The 18,925-nt window shown below is 46.0% G+C and overlaps 1 protein-coding gene across 7 annotated transcripts in view; it reads right to left on the bottom strand.

Moving 5' to 3' along the window:
• CLSTN1 (calsyntenin 1) overlaps positions 1-18,925 on the bottom strand; it is a 523,112-nt gene that overhangs the window by 3,422 nt on the left and 500,765 nt on the right. For 5 of the 7 annotated variants that reach the window (XM_049712594.1, XM_033432877.2, XM_049712600.1 and 2 more), the window contains 11 exons: positions 17,257-17,406; positions 16,958-17,143; positions 13,923-14,171; positions 13,462-13,583; positions 8,110-8,272; positions 4,432-4,488; positions 2,997-3,154; positions 1,786-1,934; positions 1,266-1,492; positions 610-780; positions 123-268 (listed from right to left, as the gene is read on the bottom strand). In XM_049712594.1, coding sequence (XP_049568551.1) covers positions 123-268; positions 610-780; positions 1,266-1,492; positions 1,786-1,934; positions 2,997-3,154; positions 4,432-4,488; positions 8,110-8,272; positions 13,462-13,583; positions 13,923-14,171; positions 16,958-17,143; positions 17,257-17,406 — 1,778 coding nt within the window. The remainder of the gene's footprint in view (positions 1-122; positions 269-609; positions 781-1,265; positions 1,493-1,785; positions 1,935-2,996; positions 3,155-4,431; positions 4,489-8,109; positions 8,273-13,461; positions 13,584-13,922; positions 14,172-16,957; positions 17,144-17,256; positions 17,407-18,925) is intronic. The other 2 variants (XM_033432878.2, XM_033432879.2) reach the window with 1 other exon arrangement.

The following is an 18,925-nucleotide window of genomic DNA, read 5'->3' as shown; positions in this document are numbered from 1 at the left end:
GGATGAACCTAAACAGTTGCCACCACGAATGCTCTAAAAATCGGCATTGGCAAACATCAGGGCCGTGAGCGAGGCACCCGGTCACCACGCTGCTGCCCTGCTCAGCACAGCCCGGCACCCACCTCCACCTGGAACTCGTTGCTGACGTAGCGACCATTCAGCTCGGAGCAGACGAGCTTGAACTTCCGGTCAAGCAAGGACCTGGTGTGCCAGTTCCGGTAGCGCAGGAGGTGCAAGACCTCCTCGTAGCTAGCCATGGTGTCGACACCTGCGGGGAAGACAGCAGGGCTGAGCTTAGGGACACGGGCCGAGGGCGAAGGCAGGCTGCAGGCGGGCCCCAGAGCCACCCGGCCGCGCGTCTGGCTTGCCAACTGCGGGGGCGTCGTCCCCTGATGAGGGGCAGGTACCACACACGCCCAAACTTCCACCCGTTATGAGGACTGGACACCAGGCAGAGCTGTGCTCCCCTTCCCGTCTGGGAGAAGGTGCGTGGCCACCACTCATCCTTTCCCACCTCCTCCAGGACTCTCTCTCCAGTTGCTGAGCTGGGAGGAGGTGGGTGCTGAGCTCTGAGCCTTCACTCTCCCAGTCTGGGGTCTGGCCTCTCACCTGTGAAGACCACACCCAGGTCAGAGCTGCTCACTTCGATGCCCTTCTGCTGCAGGCGGGCCGTGTCCACTTCTAGGCTCTCCTGCTCTCGGTTCAGTTCCTCTCCCTCCACCGTGACCTCGCAGGTGTCTAGGTCGTGGACAATCTCCTCTGACACCAGTGACTCTTGAACTGCAAAAATGGCCCAACCGGAAATAGCAGAGGCTGTGGAGCCCAGGGAGGTGCTCACAGCGACAGCCTGTCTGCTCATCCTCCAACTCACAGAGGCCTTTTAGGGACCACGGATGGAGGTACGGGACAGTCATTTTCAAGAATTGGGGGTGCTTTATGTGTCTAGGAGGACTGGCCACCAGGAAGGCCCGAGAATGGGGGGCCAGCCAGCAGGAGCACCCCCACAGCAGCAACCCCTGCCCTCTCACCCCACAAGAGCCATCCCAGATACTGACGTCAAGCTGGAAAAAAGATGAAAGGACCCTCTAGGTGGGTTTCCAAAGATCATAATGAGCTCTGGCCCACGGGTCCGACTCCAGAAGCAGACCCAAGAACAGCATTAAAACATTCAGGTCTACAAAATCACAGAGGAAAAGGGCCAAGGAATAAGCAGCAGCAGGGGGGTTTCAGCCGCCCACTTCTGGGCGACGGGTCTAGGCTGTCACCTGTGGGGTCCTCGTCCCCTTCTCCTTCGGGCTCCACCTCTCTCGTGATGGTGCTGATGATCCGAAGCTCGGGGAAAAGGAAAACCCCCTCCGCGCTTTCAAATTCGGAAGCCGCTCGGGCGAAATGGTGGATGCCACTCAGACTGATCTTGGGCTCTTCCGGCTGCAGAACCATCACGTAGCCATCCGACGCGGGGACTGAGAGGCAGGCGGCCTCGTTGAAACACCTGCCGACAAGGAAGGGGACGGAAGGGTCAGGGCTTCAAGGGGCGGCTTCTCAAGCCACACGGACAAAGGCGCTCGGAGGCGGACCACAGGAATCCACGACCACCTGGCGGACAAGACGCCGGCCGCTCCCAGAATGTGCTTCCAAACGTCACTTAAACTTTCTGGTAACGAGGGACAGATCACCTTTCCTTACAGAAGGGAGGCTGGGTTGACTTAAAAACCTAAATACACACATTTTCTTCTCAAGGGTCACTGAGCAAAGACAGGTTTATTGTTAAAAGTCAGCACGTACTTGACCACGCTGGTGATTTTGAGTCTTCGGATCCCGGGTGTGGGGAACTGTCGTGAATTCAGGTAGGAAATGTGCTGCATGGCCTTATCCAACTCCGCTACGTCCTCTCCCTCCAAGGTCAACACTGACTGACTGGGGCTGGCTTGGATCTGAAATGGCACCAAAACAGAGAGACAGGAACAGAATAAGGTTCTAACGGCAAGACGCTGAAACCACAAACACTCTGACGAAGAGGATTAGCTTGGGACTGATTCGAATTGGTGACTTGGAGAAGAAAAGCTCACATAATTCCAGTGACTGTGATCCTATTATATGATGGTAAATATCTAAGGCACAGACAGATCTGTGACATAATACATATATATTTGGTCTTTGTCCCTGGTTTCTGGCACAGAGCTCCTAAAACTTCTGGAATTTCCTGACGGACAGGGGCATCTTTTTTCATTCCTAATAAGCCCCTTTCAGCCGCCCCCAGAATTTACCTTAATGAGGTGACTCTTGGATGCGGACTGGTTGCCAAAGAAACCAACCACGTGATTACACTGGACCTTCAGCCTCACCCCTAAACTCTGGGGAGGGGACAGAGACTGGAGATTGAGTTAATCAATCAACAGTGGTCAATGATTTGGTCAATCATACCTACATAACAGACCCTCCACAAAAACTTCTCAACGACAGGGTCTGGAGTGCTTCTGGGCTGGTGGACACAGCGAGGTGCCGGGAAGGTGGTGCACCTGGAGGGGGCGTGGAAGGCCCGTGCACCCTCCTCCACTCCTGGCCCTGGGCCTCCCTTCCACCTGCTTGTTCCTGAGTTGTATCCTTCATGATAAACCAGTAATAGTAAGTGAACTGTTTTCTGAGCAGTTCTAGCAAATTATTGAACCTGAAAAGGGTGAGGGATTGTGGGAACCCTCGACTTTTATCAGCCAAGTGTGGGTACCAGAGGCCCAGATCCTTGCAGCTGGTACCAGAGGAGCAGGCATGTGGGGGGCAGTGGGGCCTGGTGCCCACTTAGCGTCAGGACTGAACTGGATTACAGGACGCCTGGGGAGTCGGGGTCCAGGAGCTGGAGAACTGGTGTGAGAAAGACACCCCACACGTGTAGTGTCGGAGATGCTGTGAGTAAAGGCAGCTCAGGACCAATCACCGTTGGTCCTTACGCCAACAGCCTCCGCACCTGTGCCTGAGGAAGTCGTGGGTGCTGGTGTTACCTTGACACCGCTGCCGCTGCCTTCGGGGATGTGCAGGTCTAGCCCCTCTTTGCAGGTATACAGACAGTCAATCACTTTTTTATCTGTGAGCTTCCCGGAACGGATCGTCAGGCCAGCCAGATTACCTCGGAAAAACTGAGTCATGTGCAGGTCACCACCTGCAGAACACAGGGGTGGAAAAGCAGAAGTTGTGAGTGCAGCCCAGGGCCTCCTGCTTCACTTTTCAATGTGATGTTACCGGTGGTGGCAGCCTGATGGGTGGACATGCGGGTTAGTTCCTACCAGATCCTGTTAGCCTTGCAATCGACATGGAAGCACAATGAGGAAATTAAATGGTTTATGGTCATGCACGTGGCCCGGAGAAGAGAGGAGCTGGGGGTCCCTCCCCAGAAGCCAAGAGGTCCCGTGAGTGTCCCCACACACGCGGCCACTTCCTGGTAAGGGTGGCCCTCGCTGCACCCGTCATCATGGTACACAAGTGATGTCCTACCAGCGCCAGCCTCTTCAACCACTGCCTGGATCCGGCGCTGGGTTTCTTTTTTTTTCTTTTCTTTTTTTTTGGCTGCACCGCGACCAGGGATCAAACCCCGGTCCCTGCACTGAAAGCGCCAAGTCCTAACCATTGGACCGCCAGGTAATTCCCCTGGGCTGCTTTTTCTAACTGAGCACACTTGGGGAATACACACAAACTTGGGGATGAACGTACACAGGCAGAAGTAGAAAGATAAAAGGAATGCTAAAATCCTACCCTGCACAAAGCCTAGTATCAAGTCCGGGCTATTTTGTTGAGTCCCAGTGTGCCTGTCTCCTACTACTGAGGATAACTGGGAAGAGTGAAGATGTTACAAGAAAAAGCCAGAAGGTGGCCCTTGACAGCCTGTAACAAGGAGCCAAAACCAGGAGGTACTAAACCCTGTTCTTACACTGGAGGAGGAGGAGAGACCAATTGTCAGCGGCATGCCTGGCTCCGGATAAGGGACGTTAGATACTGAATCGTCACTAGGGACCGAGATTTCTAAGAAACATTATTTAAAACTTATTATCAGTCAGGACGGAATATCTAGCCATGAGTCTTCTCCTGTCTCCTGGTTCAGACACACGAGAAGCAGGAGGTGACCTCCCAACCAAACTCAGCCTGTGAGATTTCAGCGGGGCGCCTCACGCAGTGGGATGGGTAACATTTGATGAGGAAAAGAAAAACCTCCCATTAGTACATTGCATTAATGAGTCATTTGTTCTCACTTCAACTGGGATCAGAATGGGCAGAAAAGGGAAATCCCATGATGCAGTGGGGTAGCGTAAGGCAAAGCAGCAGCTCAAAGAGTGCCTGGGACCAAAATGCAACTTGGGTGTCTCATGCGAAATGCACAATGAATGGATGTCTCGTCTTTAAATGAAACACAATAGTGAACCGTAGGCAAGGAAGTCCAGCAACCTGCAGAGGCCATAGGCACAGGCTCAGTTTCATTGTCATTTTCAACTCCTGAATACTCTGTAGAAAAGCAAGACAGACAATAGAAAAAGGACCAAGAGGTTAGGCTCTTCAAACTGGACCTTGAAAATTAGTTTTGAAAAGCTACCAAATACAAAGAGAAAAATTGCCCTCCCATCCCTCCTGGGGACACACTCCACACCTGAATGAAAACTGTACTTGATCACCTTTTCCCAAAGGGATATTTACCACTCCCGAGCTTCTTTCCATTCTTTATTTTTTTTTTAATTTATTTTATTTAAGTACAGTTGATTTACAATATTGTGTTAATTTTACAGCAAAGCGATTCAATTATACATATATATATTCTTTTTCATATTCTTTTCCATTATGGTTTATCACATGATATTGAATATATTGTAGTTCTCTGGGCTACACAGTAGGACCTTATCGTTTATCTCTTTCCATTCTTTTATTCCACCTTCCGGCAGCCTCCTTGCCAAAACACAGGTCAGATTCAAAATGAGATGAGTAACAGCTGTGCACTGAATTCACTGATCTCCTCAACCTGTCCAGGCAGGACACTGGGAGGTGGCAGCTGGCGCTGACGGCAGAGACGTACCTGGTGCAAAAGGCACCCACCCTGGACCACAGCGCCGGCCTTTTTAATGGGGAAGACACGTGTCAGCGTCCAAAGCCTGGTGTGTAGTGAACATGTATGTCTTTTTTGAAAGCTCAAAAGGAGTTCACATCGGTTCACACTTGGATGTCACTCACATCCAAGTGACAGACGAAAGAAGGCATTTTTAACCAGTTTTTCTGAACAGAAAGGGAGAGTCGGAGGTTAAGGAACTCACCCAGAGAAACATAATCGGTGATGGGCCTGGGGACATTGGCTGTGGTTCCCGCCCAGCGTTCTGGGTCGAGGCACCCGCCCAGCGACGGGGGACAGAATTTCCACCCTCCAGACCACGCGGTGGGTGCACTGCTTCCCTCTCCCCGCCCCACCCCACGGCGCAGGCCTCACCACCTTTCCTGCTGCGGCCACATGGGGACGAGGCCAGGTGTGCACAGCTGAGCCCCGGAGCCCACACGGCTCCCACGTCCCCCTAACACACAGTTACAACTGACGTTTCCGTTGATCCCATGAAGCGGGCCTCCAGCCCAGGCTCCCCACAGTGAACTTGAAGGGAAAGGGACTTCAAATCCCCTGAAAGGAAGAAAGGAGATCTTCTTCCCCCATTAACTAAAATTTTTAAAACTTGTGTTTGGTTTGGAAATTTATAGGCAGATTCTTCTGGCTGAGGATGCTGAGAGGGCTGAGGTAGAAAGAGGTGAGAAAGGATGAAAACTGATTGCCATCTGATGGCAGAGACACTGTGACATGAAGAGGAAGGCAGGGTGGGACTGGGGGGTGGGGGTGGGGGTGGGGTATTTTAACCCATGGAACAAAGTTTTCAGAATACAAAATAACATTTAGGTTCACACTTGTATTCTTTTAATATGTAAATATCATGCCTTTTTAAAACTTTTTATTTATTTATTTATGGCTGCGTTGGGTTTTTGTGGCTGCACACAGGCTTTCTCTACTTGTGGCGAGCGGGGGCTGCTCTTGGTTGTGGTGCACAGGCTTCTCACTGCGGTGGCTTCTCTTGCTGCAGAGCACGGGCTCTAGGCGCGCAGACTTCAGTAGTTGCAGCACGCAGGCTCAGGAGTTGTGGCTTGCAGGCTCTAGAGCGCAGGCTCAGTAGTTGTGGCGCACGGGCTTAGCTGCTCCGCAGCATGTGGGATCTTCCCAGACCAGGGCTCAAACCTGTGTCCCCTACACTGGCAGGAGGATTCTTAACCACTGCGCCATCAGGGAAGTCCCCACACTTGTGTTCTTATTCTTTGTTTTTTTTGGCCGCGCCATGCAGCATGTGGGATCTTACTTAGTTCCCTGACCAGGGATCAGTGGAAGCGCAGAGTCTTAACCACTGGACATCCAGGGAAGTCCCTTGTATTCTTATTCTTATTTTTCAAATCATTACTCAGAAATTATTGTTTAATTTGGGAAGGAAGTTTGAACTAAAATTTGAAGAGTAACAACTATAAGCTTCCTGAAATTTTAAGCGTAACAACTAAAAACTTTCTAATAATTTATTCCACATTCCTTGGTCTCACGTTCTACTTTCTCACAGATGGACTGTCACCAGTAATAAATCTGGGAATTTCCTGAAGAAGTTCACTGTGAAATACTGTCTTATTCTTTTTCATATGGAAGGATCTGCAGGAAAATTATGAAATTCAAATTCTCCTAAAAGCAGCAAAACTGTCTTGGCATTTAGGCTCTTTCACAAATTTCTAACCTAACTCAAGGTATAATGTTTCCAAAGGGAAGGAAAAAGAAGGCCTATTTAGCAGGTACATGTAGTGATGATGACGCCCTGAAGTAACACAACACACAGTCATGGGCAAAGTTGGGGGGGGCAAAGTTGGAGCCCATGAACCTTGAGAGCAGACCAAGGGGTCTGGGAAAAATCACATGCTTAATTTTTACTAACTTCTAAAATTTAGTTTTCCCTTTGGTTATAAATGTCAGCTGCAAATCACAGGAGTATTAGAAGAAACTATGACTGCGCCGCCAGGTATCATGTCCTACCAGCTGCTCTGCTGTAGGTACACAGCATGGTTACCAAGCCCCTCCTGCTCTGCCTCCCGGAAGTTAACGGAGGCGCCTGATCTTCGTGAGTTAATAAAGCGGCACAGGTGTTACTACTTTACAAATTTATCCTTTTAGTACTTTGACAACTGTATTTCAGTTTAATTGGTCGCCTTTGAAATCCTATGTATTTTATTTTGTTTCACAGACTAATAAGAAATTATCCTGAGAAAGGTCCACAGCCTTCACAGACCACCAAAGGACTCCGTGGCACAGAAAAGGGTAGCACCCCTGGTTTGGTGGGTCAGAACACTGGGCCTGAGTGCACTGGCTCCAGTGGTTCAAATCCTAGCACCACGTAACCAGCTGGTAACACAGCTCACTACTTCTCTGAGCCCCGGTTTTTCAGCTATGAAATAGGGATAAAAAGAGCTGCTGCCCCGCAAACATATTATTAGGATTAATGAGATAATGTATGTGAAGCCATTGGCACACAGCCTGCCACTCAGAAAACAAGAATAAAAGGTATCGTCTCGCTGGTGGCTGTCATCACATCCCGTCCTGGTCTTCCAGCAGAGACGGCCACGGACTCTCCCCCAGTCCTCACTGAAGGTGCTCCCGCCAGGTTATCAAGTGCTAATCACTCTGACGAGCCCTCCTGGCCGGAGCAACTCACGTGTCTGTGCCTGACGGTTGCCTCTCTGTTTTTGTAAACTTTCCAACGAACAGGTTAATTCATAAATAATTTATAAACAAGGTCCTCAATGACACTCTCCCTCTGCATATCTCTTCCTGGACCCCCGGGAAAGGAGTTCCCATCCTTTAACGCCTTCATCAAGCATCGTAAATAGAGCCCTCCTGGAGCCTGGCAGCAGCCGTGCCCCCCCCAGAAAGGCTACACCAGGCAAAGGAATGAAAAGAGAAAGGAGAGGACAGTAAGGGATGTGAGACTCTGAGAGGAGCCTGTTTCCACCAACAGAGCAGAGAAGAAGTACTGAATTCTCAAAGCCTGGAGGGGACGGGGTGCCGACGACCGTTACCTTGCCAGCAAGCTCCAACCATAAGCTGGGTTTCGATCTTGGACGCATGAAGCGGGTAGTCTTCAGTCACAGAGAAGGGCTTGTGAGAGACGCCGTCCACATAAAGAGTCACGTTTGGGATTTCCACGTTGAGGACATAGTGATGCCATTCCTCGTCACAGACCTACAAGGCCAAGGGGGTGGGTGGTTAAGTGTGAAACGTCCACCTTCCCTCTCACCCAAAGACGCAGCCATGAGAGCGACATAACTGGACACGAGAACAAGTCACCCAGAATGAAACTCTGTCTTCCTAAAAAGGAAAAGACTTAAAATGACAACAACAAAATACGTCTCATCCCACTGCATCTCACCCCAAAAGGTCAAGGTGACATTACCATCTCTAGGACGCTTCAGACTTGGGGGCGCTACTCATTCGTCATGTGACAGGACCCCAGACAGGGAGCTGCCCGATTCCCTTCTGCCAAGAGCATGACACCAGGAAATTCTAGTATCAGCAGGATGGACGCCACCCAGGGGGCTGGCCATTCCTTTTCTGGATCAAAATGAAAAACGTGGCACTTCCACATTAACCACTGTGGCGCGGTGGTTAAGAATCCGCCCGCCAATGCAGGGGCCACGGTTCGAGCCCTGGTCTGGGAAGATCCCACATGCCACGGAGCAACTAAGCCCGTGCACCACAACTACTGAGCCTGCGCTCTAGAGCCCGCGGCCACAACTACTGAGCCCACGTGCTGCAACTACTGAAGCCCGCGCACCTAGAGCCCGTGCTCTGCAACAAGAGAAGCCACCGCAATGAGAGCCCACGCACCACAACGAAGAGTAGCCCCTGCTCACCGCAACTAGAGAAAGCCCGTGTGCAGCAACGAAGACCCAACACAGCCAAAAATAAATAAATAAATATTTTTTTTTAAATGAAAAATGCCTCCAGTTTCTGAACAAGGCCCACTACAGCACATGTGCTTTCTTTTCCGGTTCAAAGGTGATGGTCTAAATAAATACGAACATACAGCTCAGATGGCCAAATTCAACTGAGCTCCTCTCCTATCATGAAGGAGCAGCTCCCCAGTATCTCCCCTGTTGTCACGTGGGGTGCTGGTCTGCAGTCTCCAAGGCCTGGCTGGTCTGGCATTCCCTGATTTCTGGCTTTAGAGGAAGAGGCAGACATGCAAGAACAGGGACAGGCAGAGAAGGAGACGCTATGGGATGAAATTTCTAAAACTGTATTTTTAAAAAGCCTGCCCAGGGACTTCCCTGTATGGTCCAGTGGTTAAGAAATCTGCCTTCCAATGCAGGGGACGTGAGTTTGATCCCTGATTGGGGAACTAAGATCCCACACGCAGCAGGGCAACTAAGCCCGCACACCACAACTACTGAGCCCGCACACCGCAACTAGAGAGAAGCCCCTGCATCACAACTAGAGAGAAGCCCACGTGCCGCAACGAATAGCTCGCGTGCCGCAACTAAGACCCGACGCAGCCAAAAATAAATATTTAGAAATAATAAATAAATAAAAAGCTTGCCCAATTTACCTTTAAATTCTAAGAAACTGAACCAAGGAGAAATCAAGAGCTAAAACAGACCAGAAACATCAAAATAAATGAAGAAATGACCAAAGATTATCCCCAAAGAAAAGCAGCTGCTCTTGGTAAGTCTGAGGAAAAAATTCAAATCTCTAATATCGTATATATGTTTCTTATATACGCATAATGTATGTGTGTATAAATGTATAATCACATATTTCTAAATAAAGAAATTGCACAGGGCTTCCCTGGCGGCGCAGTGGTTGAGAGTCCGCCTGCCGATGCAGGGGACACGGGTTCGTGTCCCGGTCCGGGAGGATCCCACATGCCGCGGAGCGGCTGGGCCCGTGAGCCATGGCCGCTGGGCCTGCGCGTCCGGAACCTGTGCTCCGCAGCGGGAGAGGCCACAGCAATGAGAGGCCCGCGTACCGAAAAAACAAAAACAACAACAACAAAAAGACACTGCACAGTAATTCACTTTTGAGACAGATAAGATCTTAATTTTAGTTTCTTTATTTAAAACAAGTTCTATAATATATGCTGCTTCAGAAAGTAATTTATATTACACCCCCAGTTTTTAAAATAGTATGGGTTTCTTGGGAAATACCATGAGCATATTCTGAGAAGAGAGTAGAATTAGTATCATTTTTTAATTTCCTTGAAAACACGGTGATTAGGGTAGTAAAACCCCAAACCCCAGACAACACCCACGACAATACTGGGGACAAGTGACTACATGAATGCTGAAACAAGTCGGGGGGAGGAAAGCAACAGGGCTTCTGATCCAGGTGATACCAGAGTGTGCGAAGCCACATTTTTAAAAAAATACTTTATGAAAACAACAGAAGGGAGAGATCAAACCCTAAAGCTAGGGAAAAAAAAAAAAGTCATGCTTTTCAAAGTGTAGGAAAGCTAATTTCATGTAAAATTGAGGGGGGAAACATGATCACGACTCAATCCCAGAAAGTTTTTAAAAGAAAAAAAAAAGACAACCAAAGGGAATAACCTCCCTTCAGATAATGAAACCATACCTGAAAGACATACCTAACAAAAGAGATGAAAATGATAATCTGTTATTTCAAAACACGCTAAAAGACATGAGGAAAATGACAAAACAGAAGAACATAGTTTGTAATTAGAGCAACTCAAAAATGAGGTGACAAAGCACAGGAATGATTTAAACAAAAGGGAAAGATACAGAAAACAGGTAAAGAATATTGACAAAAGATAAGAGGAGTCCCCAGAGAGGAAAACCAAAGCAATAGAAGAGAATACTAAAAACTAGAACAAAAACTTTCCTGAAATACCAAAACGTTTGAAACTAGATACTAAAAGGCATACCACATATTTGGGAAAACAGACCTAAGACAACCAAGACATATCTGTAAAATTAAATGACCTTAAAGAAAAGAAGAAGAAGGAAAAAAAAAAAACCCACACATCCCATGGTCATCCAAACAAAAAGACTGAGTGTTTTTCTTTTCTTTTATTTTTTTGCGGTATGCGGGCCTCTCACTGTTGTGGCCTCTCCCGTTGCGGAGCACAGGCTCCGGACGCGCAGGCTCAGCGGCCATGGCTCACGGGCCCAGCCGCTCCACGGCATGTGGGATCTTCCCGGACTGGGGCACGAACCCGTGTCCCCTGCATCGGCAGGCGGACTCTCAACCACTGCGCCACCAGGGAAGCCCAAGACTGAGTGTTTTATAAAGGAAAGAAAATCAAGCTGTTGTCAGATTTTAACAGCAACATTTTACATCAGAACTCAATGGAGAGACAGATTTTCTGTTCTTGGAAATCTTATCTCGGAGCCAGAGATGTTATATCCAGCCAAAGTGACCTTCAGTATAAAGGCCACAGACAAACTATTAAAACAACACGTAAGAACTCATGAATTAACTGTTTCCATGAGCCCTTCCTGAGAACACACTTCCTATGACCCAAGTGACCAGAGATCAAGTGCCACAAGGGTGGTGACACTGACCACTGACGGCTGCTTAAATCACAAAGAGAAACAACCCGACGGAGCTTAAACAGATCAGAAACATGCAAACCCCATTCTGATCAAGCCTTTACAGCCCAGTCCCAATTTACAGGGTATAAGGAAGAGAGAGGAGTGTGGTAAATGACAGCACAGAGAGACAGCACATGTTCTGTCACCAAAGAAACTCCAAGAGAGAAGAGGAAAATCTACAGATTAAAATAAACTCAAAAGGTCTATCAGCCAATCCCCATGTATGGCCCCTTATTTGGATCCTGATTCAAACAGACAAATTTGTAAACACGAAAACGTCTATGAGACAATTTGAACAAAATTTCTTAATAGTGGAGGTAACAATGAAACAAGGTTGACCAAGAGCTGATAATTATTGAAGCCAGGGTGTGTGGAGTTGTTCCTTACACTAATCTGTCCACCTTTACCTATGTGTGAAATTTTCCACGATAAACTTTCTAAAACATGTCATCAGAAGAAACTGAATATCTAAGTGTAGACTGTGGTTACTAAAACAGAACTATACCTAAAATGTCTACCTACATTGCAACATTTTTTTCTGTATGATACCTTTCTTAGTTTCTTGAAAAAACTGATGACAAAAGTTTCCGAGAAAGAAATGATCTATGTAAATAAAAATTACACCAGTAAGAGATGAACACTGCCAACTTGACAGTCACTTCATCTTTCCACCATCACATACTTCTTTCCTTTCTCATATGTGCTCTTATGTATCTATCTTGTAACTGTGTCAGACAATGTTATATTTTACCAACTACAGGCACATATAACACTATGTCAGCTCTTATCCACAAACTCCACGAGGCAAATAAATTAAGCTCAGGTTTCCTTCTTGCCCCAACTCTAACTCACAAGAGGAAATGAGCTGCTGTGATTTTAATGAAAAGGCTTTCTCAGTTTACAGCATCTCCTCATTTCCTGTAACACATTGATTCTTTGCACATGACACTTGATTTTTATCACAGCAACTGTTAGGAAATCAGCTTTGCAAAGATATGACATCATCACAAGAAGTATAATGTGCTCTAATGTTGAAACTATAAATTCCCACGAGCTAACAGTTCATGTGGTGCCTGAAAGATGTCAAGATTGCTGGTTCCTTGAATATTTAAAATATCCCATCGCACCCCCGAATCTGCTGAGGCACCCAGGGTCCTTGGCACAACTTGGGAGGCAAGGCCTTAAATAATAAACAAATACAAGGACCTCAATCCCAATTTTGAAGCAAGTGCTGGCTTATCTCAATAAATTATAACACGATATTTGGGATTTGAAACATATCATTTCTTTATACAGGCACACCTTGGAGATATCACAGGTTTGGTTCCAGACCATACCAATAAATCGAGTACCACAATAAAGCGAGTCTTACGAATTTATTTTCGTTTCCCAGTGCATATACATTTATGTTTACACTATACTGTGGTCTATTAAGTGTGCAACTGCGTTATGTCTAAAAAATAACAGTGTACATACCTTCATTAAAAAATACTGCTAAAAAATGCTAACATCATCTGACAAGGCAGGGTTGCCACAAGCCTTCAATTTATAAAAACTGCAATTATCTGTGGAGTGCAATAAAATGAGGTACGCCTGTATTAATATTTTATGTATAAAACACGTACAGGTAAAAAAACAAACTTAGGCTTTCAGTAACAAGGAGTTCAGTGGATTTAATTTGCTGTCCTATTAGCCACAGACACAGAAATCATAAAATCGTAAATAAACCCTGCCCATAAACAGCCGGTCCTGTTCACGGTCGCAGTGCCCGTTTAATCTCTCTGAAGAACACCCAGAGCAGTGAGTTTTCCATGCACTCACCTGATTCAACTTCCAGTGGAATTCTGCAGGTTTGTATTTCTTCTCTTCTGAAGGATCCTGACGGAGGAGGAAAATAAGCCGGCAGCCGTGGACATAGAGTGAATAATGGTGTCGGTTCATATCTGCGAAGAGTAATTCTACTAGTAAACTGCCGACTTAAGACCCAAAGGAGAACTAAAAGCTATTTCTTGAATGGATCTTGAAGACACAGTTTTATCAGCACGGGTGAACTCTCCACGGTGGGCCAAGGCAGGGTTTAGGAAAAACTACGCTTGGGCTTTACTGAGAAGAGGGGCCCAATCCACTGAGTAAAGCTAGCAAACGCCCAGAGACCAGTGCAGTGTCTTGAGCACAGAACAACGTGTGTCACCAAGAGCATGTGGGAGCCTTTAGGGTTAGAATAAGGTGCCCACCTCCAGGCACCGCTACAGCGGACGCCCCTTACAGCGAAGCTCACCCACCTGTTTTGTCTGAGCTGCAAAGGACCGTCTCCTTCTTCCTGCCAAACGGCCCGTGCCTCATCCACACAGAGATCGTAAAAGGCTCCTTGGGGTTGACGGAAACGACGCCATCTGGGACCCTCACCCCTTGAGTGCCATTGAACTCGAAGACCTGGTCGCTGTCGTGGCCATTGTCAGTGGGGAGGCCGATGGTCCAGTTCAAGGAGCCGCCCGGGGAAGGGAGCAGCTCAGCTGTGCCAGACGCAGCGCCTAAGCAACATGGAGACACTCACTATGCATCATGCGACGAACTCAAATGGGATAAGCATTTCAAAGCCACACTAAGGTACTGTCTTTGTTTTTTTGTTTTTTTTAAATTGAACTAGAGTTGATTTACAATGTTGTGTTAGTTTCAGGTGCAGAGCAAAGTGATTCAGTTATACATACATATATAAATATATATATTCTTTTTTTTACATTCTCTTCTGTTATAGGTTAGTACAAGATATTGAGTATAGCTCCCTGTGCTATACAGTAGGTCCTTGTTTATCTATTTTATATATGGTAGTGTGTATATATTTATCCCAAAGTCCTCATTTATCCCTCCTCTCCCCACCTTTGGTAACCATAGTTTGTTTCCTATGTCTGTGAGTCTATTTCTGATTTACAAATCAGTTCATTTGTATAATTTTTTTTAGATTCCACATATAAGTGATAGCACATGATAACTGTCTTTGTCTGACTTACTTCACTTAATATGATAATCTCTAGGTCCACCCATGTTGCTGCAAATGGCAATATTTCATTCTTTCTTATGGCTGAGTAATATTCCACTGTGTGTGTGTGTGTGCACGCGCACGCGTGTGTGTATACATATATACACACACACACACACATATATATATATATATATACATATCTTCTTTACCCATTCATCTGTCAATGGACAGTCAGGTGAGTTCCATGTCTTGGTTATTATAAACAGTGCTGCTATGAACACTGGGGTGCATGTATTAAGGTACCACTTTTATCTTAATGGTTATACAGTTTGCTAGTTCCAGTTTACTTTTCCTCAAAAATAAGGGTTTTTATTATTAAAAAGATCCATAAATAATAACCATGGATTTTTTTTTAAAGGAAGAAAAAAGAGGAGTATAACCTTTAAAAACTGTGAATCACTATGTTGTACAGCAACTATACTTCAATAAAAAAATAAAGAAAAGAGAAAAAAAAAGAAGCATTACTTGTGATCCCACCCCAACATACCCACTATTAACATTTGGGTATAAACACTTCCAGTCCTTTCTTTATGAATGTACACATATTATTAAAATATGTATAATACGTATGAATATATGTCATAAAATATGTATAATATGAATATATTATAAAAATGGAGTCCTGCTATGTAATACCTACATATATTCCCAGTAATATTCTTTACAGCATAATTTAAAATGTCTGAATAGCATTTCACTGTATAGAATTTGTGCTGTGATATATTTAACTGATCTGTCCTGTGCACATGGAGTTGTCCCTATTTTTTCTCTGTGACAAACCTTGCCTTGACGAGGACTTTTGTGTGTCTCCATGATTATTCCCTTAGGATAAACTCCTAGAAATGGGATACTAAGCCAAAGAACATGAAACATTTTCACAACTTTTGTTACACGTTGCCAGGCTCGATTTTCTTTTAAATTCATCCACAGAAGATTTTGCAGCCACTGGGCCCTTGACTTCTCTATTCCTAGGGGCAGCATGACTTGGCTGGGACAGCCTGGTCTTTTGAGTATCATACGATCTTGGTCCAAATCCCAGCTCGGCCACTTCCTAAAAGTGTGACCTTGGGCAAGCGACTCAGCCTCCCTCGGTCTCAACTAATTCTTCTGTAAAGACGAGGCCAATGCTACCACCTTTGTAGGCCTGATGGGAAGATTAAATGAAATAACACATGTGGAAGGACCTAGCTTACAGTAAGCACTCAAATAGAAAATTCTTTCTACCTTTAAACTGTTCTGCTGAGAGAATGTTCATTTAATACCATAAAAAATAATGGCATTACGAGAAAGTACGTTTTTTACACTATACTTACATAGTATAAAACAGGAAATATTCCAGACCTCTTTACTTACATACATTTAGGTACATGATTATGAATATTTGGATTCAGAATCAGGATGAGCCACAGAGAATATACTTTTTCCCTTTTGCTTATTCTTCATATGACAATTTCCAATTATGAAAGAAAACTGGTTGCCTAAATCTGACTGTCATTATCACTTAGTGAAAAGACAGACGAGTACTGGAAAATGCTCCCTACGAAAGGCCCTTCCGAGCATCAAGACGCCACTGAAGTTACTGGTGTTTTACCACCGGCCAAGCGGAACATTCCTCCTCAGCATCTTCCCCAAGAGGCATCCATACCTCACCTTTACCTCATTCAGACAGACCAGGAAAATATCCAAACTGACGGTGAAGATGGAGAACTAGCCTTGGGTCAGATCTGCGATCATTCTGTCTCTCAGCTGCTCCACACCTTGTTTGTGGGACATAGACTATAAATTTGATGCAGGTTTCCTTAGTTTCCATTTTCTACTTCACGTTTGCCAAAAGCTATTGCATTACCTATAGTTTTTTTTTTCCTTCAGTCCTTACATAAACGTCTCATTTCATTTAAATCTCACTCCATCCGCCTGCCGATGAAGGGGACACAGGTTCGTGCCCCGGTCCAGGAGGATCCCACATGCCGCGGAGCGGCTGGGCCCGTGAGCCATGGCCGCTGAGCCTGCGCGTCCGGAGCCTGTGCTCCACAATGGGAGAGGCCACAACAGTGAGAGGCCCGCGTACCGCAAAAAAAAAAAAAAGAAAAAGTTTGGGATTTAAAAGTGAGCAAAAAAAGAGCTCACTCCACTTATAGAATGCCTATTTTGATGATTCTCAATGCATGTTAGAGAAATACTTGCTTCAAATCAGTGGTTCTTAAAATGCACAGACACACACACACACTCTTCTGAACAGACTTTTAGGGGTTCAGGGTCCCTCTCTCGCCTCCTTACCACAGAGCCGGTGGAGGGACTTCTCGGAGTAGGTGTCGCGGTCACAGCCCTTCCCTATGTGGCTGGTCTCCAGCTCCACCGTCACCTGCACTGAGGCCACCGATTCACCACATGTCTCCAGGTGGATGTTTGGGAAGAGCGCCAAAGCACCAGTGCCAGGCTCGTACTCGACCCTCTTGTTCCATCCTGTGTGGGCCCACACACAGACGGCGGGGGGGGAAGAAAACTCCTGTTAGGTCTCCGTGGTGAACAGATTTTCAGAGCAGGTGTGACAGCAGCAGAGAGACAGTGAGGCTCACCTTGCCACCCAGGGGTGCAGGTGGGCTTGATGCTGATCTTCACCAAAGCATCCTCTGTTGCCCTCTTCTTCCCGCAGTCGTAGGCCGTGACTGTCAGCTTGTACTGTTGCTCTTTCCTGGAGTTCAGCTTCTCTGTGTTTTTAATATAACCTTCCAAGAGGAAAAACAACAGTGAGAACCCAAACCCATTCTGCTTCTCTCTTCTGACTTTCTTTTTTAATTAACGTAGAGTTGATTATGTCAGTTTCAGGTGTACAGCAAAGTGATTCATATACATATATATATTTTTTCCCCCCGATTATTTTTAAACCCACTGTTTTTGACTTCTGTCGTCCTATGCCGAAACACAAAATGCACGTGTTTCAGCCCTGGAAACACTGACACAGAAATAAACTGATGCTTGAGGTAATTAACATTCATGCTTTCCTGAGCTTGAACGCACACTAAATCCACCTTGAAGGATTATTTAAGCAGAGGAATGAGCCTATAGAATTCAGCCTCCATTTACTCTTATAGTTGTATTTGGTTTTATATTTAAGATTTAATAGTTAACATGTAAGAGAATAAAAGAGACAAAATAATTCAAGTATTTCAAATATTAAATACAAGATGGAGGGCTTCCCTGGTGGCGCAGTAGTTAAGAATCCGCCTGCCGATGCAGGGGACACAGGTTCGAGCCCTGGTCCAGGAAGATCCCACATGCCACGGAGCAACTAAGCCCGTGCGCCACAACTACTAAGCCTGCGCTCTAAAGCTCACGTGCCACAACTACCGAAGCCTGTGCACCTAGAGCCCGTGCTCCGCAACAAGAGAAGCCACTGCAATGAGAAGCCGGCGCACCACAATGAAGAGTAGCCCCTGCTCGCCGCAACTAGAGAAAGCTGGCACGCAGCAACGAAGACCCAACACAGCCAGAAACAAAAACAAATAAATAAATAAATTTATAAAAATACAAGATGGAGCTGCATTAAATACTTCTTGCTAAAAGATTTACTTTGTTAGAGAGAGATTTCCTACCCTCAGCCAGTAGAACAGAAGCCTGCTTTTTGAACGTGAGTGCAAATGTCTGCAAAGTGTTTGCAATGTCCATCATTTCATCGAAGATTCTGGACTATGCATTAACAATGGAGACACCATAGCATCATCAAGAAGCCATAACCTAATAAAGAAGCAGCGCTCCAGAATAAGTTAATTCTAGTCAGTTACTAAGGATGGCGGGGTGTCTGGCAATGAGGTATCAACCTTCATCTTCAAGACGAGGCAGAAAAGCCAAATCTGATGGAGAACAGAAAACGAAACTTACTAAGAGGCAGTCTCATTCGGATGCACGCTGACTGAAAGGTAGGGAGATAAAAAAATAAAAACACCTTAGGTGGGGGATTTTTATTAGATTTTGGTGGGAAAGGAAATAGAGGATCACCCTACAAGAGAACACAAGATTTGGTGCCAGAAAAGAGGCTTTCAGGGGACAGAGTAAAAACTTAAACATGACCTAAATAGACACTTCTCCAAAGACACAGATGGCCAAAACGTACATGCATGAAAAGATGCTCAACATTGCTATTTATTAGAGAAATGCAAATCAAAACTACAATGAGGTATCACCTCACACCAGTCAGAATGGCCATCATCAAAAAGTCTACAAATAATAAACACTGGAGAGGGTGTG

Source organism: Orcinus orca, chromosome 1 (genome assembly GCF_937001465.1).
Source record: "Orcinus orca chromosome 1, mOrcOrc1.1, whole genome shotgun sequence".
Taxonomy (NCBI): Eukaryota; Metazoa; Chordata; class Mammalia; order Artiodactyla; family Delphinidae; genus Orcinus; species Orcinus orca.
The sequence above is the reverse complement of the archived record's forward strand: the minus strand, read 5'-3'. Positions and strand labels throughout refer to the sequence as shown.